This window comes from Ammospiza caudacuta, chromosome 1, assembly GCF_027887145.1.
Source record: "Ammospiza caudacuta isolate bAmmCau1 chromosome 1, bAmmCau1.pri, whole genome shotgun sequence".
Taxonomy (NCBI): Eukaryota; Metazoa; Chordata; class Aves; order Passeriformes; family Passerellidae; genus Ammospiza; species Ammospiza caudacuta.
Window position 1 is genome coordinate 111,262,673 of NC_080593.1, and position 14,617 is coordinate 111,277,289.

Here is a 14,617-nt window from a genome sequence, read left to right on the forward strand (position 1 = left end):
ACCACACATACTCCCACAAAACAACACACCCAGACTATTTAGTGAAGTACAGAAGACCCAGGGAAAAAATTTAAGACTGAGGAAGACAAAAAAATATGAAGGTAGAAAGTTGCTATGAACACGACACTTCTGAGGTTACTTCCTCTTACAACTCTTATTATTTCTTATTTATTGTCTATTATTTCTGTGTTCCTGTCAATCTATTTCAGACAGTCCAGTATTTCAGTGCTCCTTACTGTCAACTTAAGTAGCACAAAGGACAGTTCCTGCTGAGGACTCATCTTATGCCCTCACAAAAAGCCACAGCTGTGTCAGAAGTGTCTGGACTGCCTACCCATTCTGTAGAAACACATAACACTAAGGTGAAACTTAATGCAACTACAATGGACTTCCATAAGCATGGTAAGATCTGTTTTTAGAAGACTGTACTACCTGGTTCTGGATAGTGTTTTTCTGAAGGTACTGACTCCAAGGATCTGGTATCTGTTCGTCTGCTCCTCTGTTAGACACCCGAGAATTTATTTTCAGCAAATAGCAACCCTGAGTTCCATATCTCTGTTTCATCTCTTCATAAATGGAGTCAGCTCTGAAACAGTAAAACAACATTAGTCCTGTCTCGATATCAAACTAACTTTAGAGCATGTACTGCAACAAACTATTTTAGACCATTATCTATAGTGCTTAAAAGGAATATTCTCCTATTTTTAAAACAATCCATTATGCAAGAGTAAATTGAAAATCTTTGAGAATTAGTTCAGAAAGCTACCAAAGAAAGCACCTATCCCAAAAGCTGGGACTGATTAATTTTATTTTATATGAACACAAGAAGAAGATCTAAAAATAATACTTTCAAATATCTGTCTTGATAATAGTATACTGGCTAATGGATCCTGTTGCATGTCTAATCTCAACAGAATTTATCAACACAAACATTTTGGTCAAAGAGCTTATCTGTAAGCTCACTGAAGGCAGATGACCCACCTTTGCTCTTCTCCTGTGCTTACATCATGCAGTAGCACATAATATTTGAGCGTGTTTGGTATAAACCACTTGGGATATGAGTATTCACTACTGTGCTGAATCCGATGCTGTTCTTGGGACAGCTTCAGGAACTGCTCCACAGGGTCAGGTTCACTAGAAGAAACTACCAGCATACCTGAATTCATTAAGGACATATACCCAAAGAACACAGGGACACCACTGATCATAGAATAAAACAGGAAGTACATAAAATAGAATAGATGATACAATACTTAGGTATGTAAAACATGCTGCCACAAAAGTATGTGCAATCAGAATTTGGCCTTACTCTCAATAAAAAACAATCAGTTAACTAACATCTGTAAAATGAGATGCAGGAGTTTGCTCCAATTCTGAGTTTAAGCTGCTACATGATAGCCCATTTAAGATTTTAGATAGAGACCAGATGTTCACATAGCAAACATGTAGCTGAAATTCATCCCACCGTATTTTAACTTTCAACCTCCAAGGAGAGTTGGGGCTTTAAGTTATCACCTAAACAACAGTAATCACCAGCATTCATAAACACAGCAACACCACCCAAGTAAAAAGCAGAAGTGGTCAGATTTTTATCTCAACTACACAATCATTAATAAGGAACATCCCACTTTGCTACATCTACTCACTAAATCAAAAAACATTACTTCAGAGAAGCCAGAAAGCAAAGCTGTAATTTAAATGTTATTAAAATTCAGAAGCCAGAATCAGTATTTTGCCAAGTTAATTCTGGACAGGTGTGGCCATTATAATACCTTTCCACTATACTGAAATTATAATGCTCAGTACAGAATTAGGAACGGAGTGTCATAAAACCTGCAGTATCATAATTACTGTAAAGCTTAACACCAGCTACATCATGAAACAGTGATTATTCTCAATTTCCCTGTAGACAAGCAAATTAAGGTTTGGTAAAAAAAAAAAAAAAAGTGACAGCATTCAGGCATCTTTCCAGACTTCTTTTTATCCAGCATAGCTCAAAGTTCACCAAATTTCCAAAACACCATCTCCCCAACCTCCACCATTCCATCTGCTTACAAAAAGCTACTAAAAAGCAGCAGATGCATCCCAAATACACATTCCTCTGTTGTAGATAAGGGACGGACAAGAGATACTTAAAGAGCTACAGCAGAAAGTGTCTGAGGATGATGGAGTCTCATTCACAGGTATTGTCTTTGAGCTCACTTTGACACAAAAAGAGTGTGTGGAGAAGGGGAAAAAAACCCAATAGAACACTATTAAAAAACTCAGACCAAACAATCACAAAGAAAACCCCTACGCCCTTATGAAATCAGTCTGTGTAGTCAGACATAGAAGAAAAATATATAGGCTTCAAATCATAATTGTGAAAGAGTTACTGCAAAACTTTCAGTGTCTCCTACATTATATTTTGTAACAGCCTTCCCTGGCGCGGTCTGCAACATTCAAAGGATACATGCAACATAGTGGTTTAAGAATTCGTGATCAGATGCAGGCATGGACTGAAGAAAGCACTCTCTGTAAGACTCAAACCAAGGAGTAGTAGCTGAAATACACAATGAAACAGGACAAATTAGACTATTCAGTGAAATTTGTTCACCCATTAATGAAAAGGAAGTATGAAAGACTACACCTGAAAGTGAAGCCTGCAAACTCTGACAAGGTTTGCATGGCAAGGGAAAGAAGGAGGAACAGTCCAAGGAGAAAGTATTTTAGATGCAACACAAGTAGGAGAAACAGTAACACTTCAAACAAATCCTGTGAAACTGAATAGCACCTTAAGCACCACATTCCTCACCACTTCAGGCTCACATGTATTGAGTCCTCATTAAACCACTACTCTTTACCATCCCTTTAAACATTCAAACAGTTGGCAAAGAAAGAAATGAATTCTTCTAACAGTCATTGAATTTCTGGGCTAGGGATGTAAGAATTGACCAAGAAACAAAATTCATTTTTGAGTATGTAGAGGAGCTAAGGATTACCAAAACCCTATACTGCCTGTTTTCTACAAGTGCTGACTTGGCTTGACAGCAGTCCCCTTCCCATGCCTTGCTAAAACAAACAGTTCAGCTGACAAAGATCCAAGAAGATAAAACCTCAGATCTAAGTTGTGCCATTATATGCTGAATAATTTTAACCTGCCAAGTTCAATGCCCTTTCACAATAGGGATTTCATTTTCCTAAGAGTAACAAATCAAAGGAAAGCAAGGATGTCTAGGACATCAAAAAAATGTGAACCTAATATTGTCCATTTCTTTCCACTCCAGCTATAGGTCAAACAATGAACTATTATTTCTTCTTTTAAGCCTGTTCTATTATATCTTTATTCTCCAACTCTTCCCTTGAGTGGGAAACAGATTCCAGAGCAAAATCAATCCACTTCCAATAATCTGATTTCACACTGAATTAACTGGAATCCACTGTCATCTCACCTGCAAATTAGAAGACAGTAACTATCAGAGAAAAAAATTTGTTAAGAAATTCTGAAAGTATTTTCTTTACATGACCCTTAAAAATGCACATTGCTAGACTTTAGTAAATAAAAATAAAATAAAAGTAGATAAAAATATTTTGTAAAGCTGTCATGCACCTCCTCATAAAAACCAAGCCAAACCACCACTTTGATTTCTTAAGCTAATTTTGGAGACAGGTTCACTTTTATGTTGGAATTATCTTGTATGGCATTCATTTAATGCATTTTCTTTAATCCTACATTGTCAAGCCATCTTAGATTGGCTTCAGACACACAGAAGTCGGACACAGCCACACTTGAATTCAGTCTAGCAGTGAGCACATGTTACATTAAAAAAAGCATAATAGGAGACAAACTCCCAGCTTTTGGCTACAGCCCTTCCAGAAACTGTTCTCTGAGTACTCAACTGGGATATAAAAAGCTCTTGGCTTTACTGAGTCCTACATGCAAACATGCCAACTATTTAAATTAAGGAAAACACAGCTTGTTATTATTAAAAGTAAGCCATAAGAAAGTGACTCATACGCATTTTTCACAAGTATAACAAGCCATGCAGTAACTCTGGTTCAAAGTAAACACTGTTAAGGCAAAAAATTTTCACTTCTGTTTTACAGCTGAATCACAGCAAAATAAAAAAATCACGTGTTTTTTAAAATCTGACAGTTACAAACAGGGAAGTACTACTTTGTTTTGTGGATTGGCTCCCTTGCCCTCTTTTTTCATTAGGCCTATTTAAAAACCTTGGAAGCAGCCTCAAAGGAAACTGGGACTTCCTCTACACAGCAATATCAACAGGATTCACTTGAGCCTTTTACAGGGCTGTAATCACTTATTGTAGATACTTGATAAACACACACCATACTCAAAACAAAAGCAGTATTTGAAAAAAAATTTCACAACTGTGACACCTCGTAACACGTTACAGCAGTGTAAACCACCACTGCCATTCAGGTATCCAGATCTATACACTTTGCATTTTTCCAGTATGCTGGAACAGAACTGAAGTTTTGGTAAACTTGTTAACACATTGAGAACTTATTAAGAATAAAAAAAAAGTAGTATTTCTACATAACAGCATAATAATGGAAAATCTACTTAATGAAGTTTTGTACCCTTTAGGCACTTACCAGGATCTGAACAGATACTACTGAAAGGATGAATGGATATTATTCACCAAAGGCATAAACTATATAAATATATAAAAATGAAAAATATCAAAACCTGGCTCTTATAGACCACAATGCAGAGCCTTGAGATGTTAATAACCAATGTGGTTTGGTAGCAATAAGTCTCATAAACTACATAAAAATGTATTAGAGAGCTTTTTCTTTTTTTAAGGATCATACTCCAGAAAGGATGTCAATATAGCAGAGACATACGTGCTCTAAGTACAGTCAGCAGTTGAGTTCCAACTTAAAAAGTGTTACTGTCCCCTGAGAAAGGCGTTCCCCAGAGAAGCAGAAAGTACACTTGAAATACAGCATTGACAGTATACAGCTCCATAGGATCAAACAATCCAGTGTTCTTAACAGCACCAGGTAATTTACCACCACCACCCTTATTGATTGTATGGAAAGACCAAATGATTTTGATTAACAGGAGTAGAAATGTGATTAAAAGAAAAATTAAAACAACCACCACCAATGATTTTTCAGTTAGGGGGAAAAAATGGAGGAACACACATCTACGTCCGGAAAAGTGCTGAACAGTTGTAGCAGATGGTAAAGAAAGGTGGATGGGGCACATGGAAAAGGAGTAAAGGGCAATTTGGCAAATCAGCACCAACCACAAAAAAATACCTGAATAAAACGTGGATGTGTTCAGTTCCATCAGTGTCTCTTTCCAATTACTGTACCAAGGAACACTAGCCTTAACTGAGCGATCTGATAGAAAAAACATTATATTATTATACTAAAAAGGGTCAGATGCAAACACACTCTTGGCTTTTACACTCTGGTAGCGTGAAGTAGAAAAAAGTCTACACTATGCACACCCATGAGGGGTATGGAGGAGATTTGACTCCAGCTAACCTTAATCAGGAATATTTCAAGCTTCTCAACGTTTGACAGAGTACTTTAATGGAAATCAATATTAACTTCTAGTTCAGGCCCAATTCTAGGCTCAAACAAAAATGGAAATTTTATCAAGTAGCAAAGACTTAAGTTGTATCTACACTTTATTTCTATTTTACCAGATGGAAGACACTCTAAATCTAGGGCACTAACTTGTGAGATTTCCAAGCCTCAGTACTAGTTAAAAGTACCTGAATACATTAGCTGCTGAAAGTGGTTGCCCCAACACTCTCAACATATTCCTCCAATGCCTCATATCAGCATTTATGGCATGCAGCCTTGAACAAACATAGCCAGGGAACTGATTTAGTAGGGAAAAAAAGTCCTTCCTTCTTTCAAATAATTTAGTTCTTTAATGGGATCATTTTTCTTCACTTTCTACATGTACCAGTACATGGGAGAAGCAGGCATGGCTGAACACAAGTAACTTCTCAGCAACCAAATGAGTCTCCCAGCACCAGATTATGGAACTATAAGAATATTTAAAAAAACTGTAACGAAGAAGGATTACAAACAATTAAATCAATACAACACACCAGTTCCAAAACTTTTATCAAAAAAAGAGCAGGATTATGACCCCAGTGCCAGAAACATAACTCAGCTTCTTAAACAGTGTTTATCTTTCTTCAAAATAGACTGCACTTGATCACCATTAAAATTAAGGAAATATCTTTTAATATCATTACCCTAGAAAACTAATTCACTCCCAAAAAAGAACAAATTAAGAACTGATGAGAACGTTTCCCATTTGCCATGCCAAATGATTACGTTCTGCTGTCAGGAATGAATGCATCCCTTGGTTTGAATAAAATGCTCTAAGAAAGTTGAAAAAAAATACCCTAAATGTCTTAGTAAATAGTCATATCCATCTAAGCATAAAGAAACCCTACTTGGTTCTTCTTCATATTCTCTTACACTGTAATGGGATACAAACTCCTCCATCAACAGCACTGTCAGTATTTTGTGACACAGAGCTCCGCTGAATGACAAAGCTACTACATGAATTTGTCCTTCTTTGTGATCTTAAACAGCTTGGACACCTCTCCTCCTGTCAAATAAGCATATAGCCAGTGTGAATGGAAATAGGAACCTAATCACTGAGAGACAAAAGATAGTCAAACACAGTAATTAGTACATCTGAGGCTCCAGCAGCAAATATGGAAAACAAAAGGAGAGATATTTGCTTCTGTAACTACAAAGCATTGCTTAATATAGCCACTATTTTTCTTCCCTTCTTTCAACATCTCACTTCTAAACTAAGGCCAGAAAAAACCTCATGAAAAAGTCTCCTCACTGATATCCTTCCGCTTTCTTAGGGTCTTTCCATCTCTAAAATTGAAGCAAACTTTCCATCAAAAAAAAAAATTTATAGCAAAACGGCAATTCACCAATGTGATCATAAAGAAGGACACAGAAATTTTACAAAATGTGGGATTTTCAACACATCTCAAAAACAAGAAATTTCCAGGCTCAGGTTCTTTTGCTTTATAAACCAACACGGGACATCAAGTTGAAGACGTACCTTGTAAATTAGGTATCCAAGACATGAGATTATGCCATTTTTCCATTATCAACATTAAAAAAAAATTTACTACAGCAAAATCAGTCACTAATTCCCACAAAGTTTTATCAGTCTATTGCTATAGCAGAGCTAAACTCTTCACTGCAGGCTGAACTTAAAATACAATAAATTACGCATGTTTAAATAGGGCAGTGCATACATGCTTTGAATTAAGTACATGCTCAGAGGCTTTAATGGATTAGGGTCTTAATTGGGAGGAGTTCAATCTTCTCAGCTCCTAAAATCAGGTGTCATTTAGCATTATTCACAATACCTCATCACTTGGAAATCTGAGGAAAAACATTTTTAGCATACCCTAGTAATTCTGACAGTGAAATATGAAGCACAAGTTCCACAGAAAAAAAAAAAAAAGACAAAGAAACAAAGGAGTCACACACCTTTCCTCACAGTCCTTTTTCCTTAAACTTTTTATGACTTTATCATCAAAAATAAAAGAAGCTAGGATAACTAACTTCAAGATAAAGCCATACATTAATACCAACATCAAGTTCTGACATTTATTCAGCCAAGTGCAACAAGTCACTGTATCAGTTTTGTAACAAGAAAATTACACAATGAAAGCATCGCTAATGGCTACATTAAGATAATGACTTCACAGAAGTTGAGAAGAACTAAAATACCAGGAAAATTAAAATTATTAATTCAGTTCAACCACTCTTTCAGCATTACATAAAGCCAAAACTATTCAATAAATCCAAGGTTTCAGTAAAAGCAATGTCTCAAAACTGCAACTCTGAATAATTTTAGTACATGCCACAAAGCTGAAATGAAGGCTAGAAACCTCTCAGCCAATTCCAGTTTACATTATGAAAAGCACAATAGCATTACATACCACTGATGTTGAGATCATAATCTCCAGCTGTGATCACATTAGCCACCAGTCCTTCAGCAGGCTGACTGACAGACACAACATCGTGCAAAAGTTTCCGAATAGCACCGGGCTGAGGTGGGTGAGTAATGATGTTGTTGACAGCGATCTTCAAATTTTTAATGATGTGAAGCTGATTATTAGGATCTCTCATGTGAACTAAAAAGGAAAAAGAAGATGATTTGTTGAGGAGTATGACAGACAGTTAAAATAGTTGTCATAAATTAGTCTTTTTCCAACACATTTTCTCTTTAAAGATTGCTCCATTAAACTTCTCCATCATCAATTTTAGATCACAGTCCATAATGCTTGACTACCAAAAATGGAGGGGGGGAAGGTGGTAGCAAAAAATCACTTGATGTTCAACATTAGGCTGATCTAGGCAGACTGATTAATGAATAGCATAGGATCTTAGCTGGTAAGAATATCCACTCCATCTAACATAGTACATGCACATTCTACACTGATACACTCACTCCCTCCTGTGTAGAACATACCAACTTTCATGGAAAAGCCATAGGAAACATGTACGGATTTCACCCAACACATCATGTTTCAAGGAATCAGCAATCCAAGAAATCCCACACACACAAATAAATAGCATTTAAGAAACTTGACAGGGAAAACATGGTATTCATTCACCCAAAATTAACATATCCTAAAAGACAATCTGAGAAAGTTGGGGTTGCTCATCCTGGAGAAGGGGGGAGACCTTAGAGCAGTACCCGCAGGGGGCTTTCAAGAGAGCTGGAGAGGTACAAGGGCATGTAGTGACAAGACAAGGGGGAATGGTTTAAAACTGAAAGAAGAAAGCAGATTTAGGTCAGATATTGGGAAGAAATTCTTTCCCATGAGGATGGTGAGGCATTGGAACAGGTTGCCCAAAAAAGCTGTGATACCCTAACACTGGAACAGTTCAAGGCCTGGCTGGACAAGGATGTGAGCAACCTGTTCTAATGGAAAGTAACTCTAACCACAGCAGAGTAAACTTAGAACTAGATGTTCTTGAAGGTCCCTTTAAACCTAAACCATTCTATGATTTTTAGCTATAGCTTCCTTTGTAGAATCTTTGTGAAAATTGCTTCCTAAAGCCATCTGGTTTTAAAAAACTATTCACAACATTTTCAACACTCGTTACAATTCTGGGCCTGCTGTGATTTTTCATGTAATTTCACCCTATTTCAAACCACAACCCCCCCAAGCAAGCCAGACTGTGAGTGCAGGCAGGACACACTGACTACAGCTGCCTAAGCCACCTGGTGCCACCATGTGCCACGCAGCACAGCCCGACTCCTCTGCATGCTTTTTCACAAATTCCTGTATAGCGTAGAAAAGGTAGCACAAAGGAAATTTCTTAGTGTTTTCTTCATTTTTCAACTAACTACAGGATTCACACCATAAAGGTCTGAAACTGAGTATTCAATCTGCTCCAGCCTGGAAAGCACCCCACACCTTCTTCACAAGCCTCTTCAGAAGTACCAAGTACATAGCTAAAGTCAGATCACATTAGATGTGTTCACAATCCATTTTGAATGTTAAAACAGATTTCTAATGTTGCTCAAATCTTGACTCACATAGTTCTACCTTCCTCAAGCACATATTCACTCCCAAGCTTTACCAGCACTCAAGCTCATGGGAAAACATAGTAAAGCAGGTTAGAAAACTCATCCTGCCAAAAACAACCTAAAATTGTGTGGGTTTTTTCAGCTATAAGTTTCAGATTGAACTCACATATCATAAGGCTTTACCAACACCAGAAAAGGCAGTTGTGCTGGCTAAACTTTACTTAGTTCAGCATTTCTATCAGAAAGCTGAAGCAGTTGTTTTGGATGGGGCTTCTTTCATCTTATCACATGGGTAAATTACCAACCCTATTTTGAAATTATCAGATGTAAAGGAAGTGGCAGGAACAAACAACAAGGAAACTAGTTTGCCTTCACCAGCACAGCTGCAACACTACAACTCATCCTTGCTGTCTGCCCTAAACATAACAGCCATAATAATGAAGAGCAAGCACACTTCCATGACATCTCTGGCATATGTTTAATGACAAGGACTGAAATAACAGACATACTTACAACCCCAAAAAGTTTTAATACAAAAGAAAAAAAAAGACATGTCTTGTGTTATACATTTTCTTCAAATGTTTATAAGATAATTTCAAAAGGAACTTTGCCCAAACTGGTAGCAGTATCATGTATTAGAACAGTATCTTTCTCATCAAAAGCTGAAGATGCTCAGATAGACATGACAAGGAACTCCTAACACCACACTAAGCTTGAATAAGCACAGTGTTCCCATTATACCTCCTTACATCTTGCACATATTTAAGGTTTAGAATCAGATAAAGTTATCAGAAGCTCTCTTTTTCTGTGTTAAGGTCAAACACTTTGATTTAAGAGTAACCAATGCTATCTTAAAGTGATACTTGCTAATTGACATGTGTACTGTAATCCTCCCTCCCACAAAGACAGTATTAGTTCATAAGCATTTTTAGAGTCTTAAAAACAGGATCCTATTTTAAAGAAAACCTTCCTATATACACAATCTATACAGTGCAAACACTTGTTAAATCAGGCATCAGTTGTTACTAACAAACAAAACAGTTAAGAAAGACAGCCACTTAGAGAATAAATATGAAGGTATAAAATCCTCAGTATACTTTTGGTTTCCTTACTAAAAGAACTTGAAAATTTGGGGAAGCTGTCCTTTTACTTTTTTAAACATTTCTCCTTCACTAACAGGAGGCAACTTTCTTACAGAAGTCAAGAGACTGAAATTTACAGGACAGAGCACCCTGAATCTGTGCTTGGGACACTCTACCATCACAGTTTGCTGAGTATTGCAAGGGTATTTTTGGCTACACCAATATTAGCAAGTCACTGATAGGCCAAAGTTGATGAGTAGATTAAATACTGACTTGTGCAAAGGGTGCTCCCGTTGTGTCTACATTACATATCTTTGTGGGGTTCTACTTGGAATTAGATAGAATCTGGCCTCCTTAAATTGAGCAACCTCAACAGTGTGTGGTTTCGCTCTGCCTGAAGGATTACACTGTGTTCTGGCCCTTCACATCTCTGTTAGCACGTGAAGGATGACTGACACATGCACAGCAGAGAGCTCAGCTCAGCTCCTGTTTATCAGAACTGCTTTGCACATACATCAGTAGATTAATTTCCTACCTGCACTGCTTCTTAAGCAAGAAGGCTGACAAACACACAGCCTTCAGCTGGTTCATAAGCTACATAATGCCTAATTTCAGACAAAAACATGTATTGTAACAGGACTCTAAAAATGCAGTAGCAAATCCATGACTGAGCTTTTCAAATTATAGAATAACTCAAGAAGCTATTAATGTACTTTAAACTTCTGCATAAGCAAGGGACAGCTTATTTCTGAAGGGATGAAATACTAATCAATCCAACCTTCTGTTACAAATTCAATGAAGTAAAGAGAGACCAATTAGTTTAAAATCGACAGCATTTCACACCCCCTTAAGAAACGTTGTACTTAGAAATGAAGGCATCAAAACAGAATTAAAGAATCACAGAAGTGTTAGAGTTGGAAGGGATCACCGGAGATCATCTAACCCAACCTCCCTGGCAAGCCAGGATCACCTGGAGCAGGTAACAGGAACTGCCTGGGTGTGTTTGGAATGTCTCCAGAGAGGGAAACTCCACAGCCTCCCTAGGCAGCCTGTTCCAGTGCTCTGCCACCCACAGTGGAAAGAAGTTTTGCCTCATGTTGAAGCAGAATTTCTTGTATTTTAGCTTATGGCCACTGCTCCTCACAGAATCCCAGAATAGTTATCACCACAATGTCATAACCATACATAACATGAGAATAATAATAATAACATTATAAGAAGCAGTAAAACACAGAGCATGTCATGTACACACATTCTGCTGTACCACAATCAGAACATTTACCCATGCCTTTCTTCCTCTCTGCCCTTACCCTCACACGTGCTGCTTCTAACACAAGAACTGACAGTCAGCACACACTAACATTTTTTCCAGGCAGAAGGAAGAGGAAGTCACTCCTGGAGTGAGGAACTGGAGTCAGGCTTGTGGCCTGCTGGATCAGAATACACACAAAGTAGTGTGCAACAAAACCCACTGTGCCAACTTTCACTCAGGGAACACTGAGGATAATTCAGGTTTGCAAGTTCCTTAACTGTCACAATAATTGGACCAAAATAGTTGCAACTAAGTGAATTAATTAACCTTCCAAGTGAATGCTTCATTTAGAATACTCTGCCTGGTTTTGCTTGCTAGATGCATTTTGAGAGCCTTTCACTAAAAGGCCAATTAACTTCAGAACTCTAAAGATGCGAGCATCTGAATTTATTATTTTTATCTCTGCTGCATTCTCACATAGTTCATAAGCACTGTTAAACAAAATGAAAACATTTATGAACAAGTTACACTTGATAAGTTACTAAGACTCACCTGAAAACTAAGCCAGATTTTTAACACAAAGTAGCTTTTAAGCTGCTGCCATTTTTAAGAGAGAAATGCAAAAATACAACAAGAATTACAGTACAAGCTTCATTTTCTTGCACTCTTTCCTCAACACATGACATATAGAGGCTGCAGTCTGAGCTACATGTCTGTCAGAAACCAAATCTGACAAATGTCATTGCAGCAACTATTCTGACAAGCAGTTCTCACCAAACTACTGTTATGAGCAGCAGCTTGAAATGCATAGCTTATCTAAATTAAAAACAAACAAATTCCGGATAGTAAGTTAAAGCATCACAGCTAAAAAAACCTGTTGTTTCTCTTAAGTGGTCAAGCTCCAGTTTTCCTGCTGCTTCACGTGGTCATTTTGCCACATAAGCAGCTCGATTCCCACTCCTTCTCTGCACAGGTCTTACAGAAACGTCAACAAAAAAAAAGAAAAAAATAAGCATAAAGGATAAAGCTACAGGCAAGAGAAAGGAAAGCCCGGCAACTAAAATCACGATTAATGTTTCTGAAAGACTGGCCGTACTTTCAACGCCTGGCTACGGCCAGTGTGAAACCCAGCAGAGTCTACAGCAAGAGTCAGGTACGAGCACTAGGGAGGTAATAGCAAAATGCTTTTAATGGAACGCAAAAATCCGTCTGGAAGAGCTGAATTTACAGATACTTTCCTCTTCAGCCGTGGGATGTCTCCAGGAGAAGCCAAACTTCCCCGGTTCCGCAGACCGAATCAAACTAAGCTGACTAAACAGCTGTCACCTGCGCCAGCCCCGGCAAACGCGAGTCTCCTCAAAGCCCGTCAGGGCTCCCTCCCGGTGACACCCGCCCGGGCGGCCGGGAAGGGGAAGGGGCGTCGGGCACAGCCCCGGCGGGCGCAGCCGTGCGGGACCCCCGGAGGCCGCGGCGGAAGGGAGCGGCGGCGCCGCCTCCCCCGCCCCGTGTAAACAACGCGCTCCGCTGCCGGCACCGACCTTCCGAGGTGAGGCGGCAGAAGGGCCTGACGAGCTCGGCGAAGCTGAGGTTGTTCCTGCGGGTGAGCCGCTCCGCCTCCTCGCTGCACAGCGCGGCCACCAAGGGCACGAACGAGTCCTGGATGAACTCCTGCACCGACTGCACGCACTGGGCCATGGCCGCCGCTCGGGGCCGCCCGAGACGGCCCCGCCACCTTTCTCCGCAATTCTCCGGATAATTCTTTCTCTCCCTCCTTCCTTCCCTGGCCGCTGCCTGTGCACGGCTCCCGCCCGGGCCCCGCTCAGCGGCCGCCGAGCGCCGCCATGTTGCGCCTCAGCCGAGCCCCTCGGGGAGCGCCCGCTCCCGGCGGCCCCCGCGCCCGCTCATGTGATTGGCCAAAGGGGCGGCGCCGGGCCGGGAGGGGGAGGCGACGGTGGCCGGCCGGAGGGGGGGCACAGGGAGCGCACAACAAAATCCTCCCCCCCTCGGAGCGGGCAGTTGGTGCGGTCCGGGCGGCGCGGGGCTGTGGGATGCTCCCGGGGGCTTTGGCCAAGGGGCGGGAAAAACAGCGCTGAAGGATTTACTAAAAAAAAAAAAAAAAAAAAAAAAAAAAAAAGCCCAAAATAGAGGGGAAAAAGCGCCCCGAAGCAACAACAAAAAAACGCCAAAATAACGACGGAACAAATCAAAACAATGAAATTGGGAAAAAAAAAAAAAAAAAAATCAAAAAAACTCAAAAAAAATAAAACAAAAAAAGACCAAAACAAAAAAAAAAAAAAAAAAAAGCCAAAATGACTCCAAAACAAAAAATAAAGGGGGGGAATTAAAAAGAAAATCAAGAACAAAAATCCAAACCAAAACAACAAAGAAAACCCCAAAGCAACAACCATAAACCCACCAAAATAACCCCAAATCAAAACAAGAAAAATATCCAAAATAGCAACAAAAAAGCAAAACAATTATACCCTCCCCCCCAGAAAAAATGGGGGGGGGGGGGGGCGAGGGACAGAAATAAAAAACAACCACCAAAAAGGGGAAAGAAGCCCACCAAAATAACCCCAAAACAAAAACCCCACACATGAATAAAACTACACACATCCAACCCATGAATGGTTAGCCATAAACTAAAACACAAGTTCTGCTTCAACATGAAGAAGTGCTTTCCATTGAGGGTGGCAGAGCACTGGAACAGGTGCCCAGGCAGGA

At 39.4% G+C, this 14,617-nt stretch overlaps 1 protein-coding gene across 4 annotated transcripts in view; it reads right to left on the reverse strand.

Annotated features, from left to right (window-relative positions):
• Positions 1-13,706, reverse strand: part of TRAPPC8 (trafficking protein particle complex subunit 8) — a 52,374-nt gene extending 38,668 nt beyond the window's left edge. For 2 of the 4 annotated variants that reach the window (XM_058816384.1, XM_058816302.1), the window contains exons 1-6: positions 13,432-13,706; positions 7,959-8,153; positions 5,272-5,355; positions 2,453-2,542; positions 982-1,156; positions 433-586 (exon numbers count right to left, since the gene is read on the reverse strand). In XM_058816384.1, the coding sequence (XP_058672367.1) occupies positions 433-586; positions 982-1,156; positions 2,453-2,542; positions 5,272-5,355; positions 7,959-8,153; positions 13,432-13,588 (855 nt within the window). In that variant the 5' untranslated portion in view covers positions 13,589-13,706. The remainder of the gene's footprint in view (positions 1-432; positions 587-981; positions 1,157-2,452; positions 2,543-5,271; positions 5,356-7,958; positions 8,154-13,431) is intronic. The other 2 variants (XM_058816548.1, XM_058816463.1) reach the window with 1 other exon arrangement.
• Between the last annotated feature and the right edge of the window lie 911 nt (positions 13,707-14,617).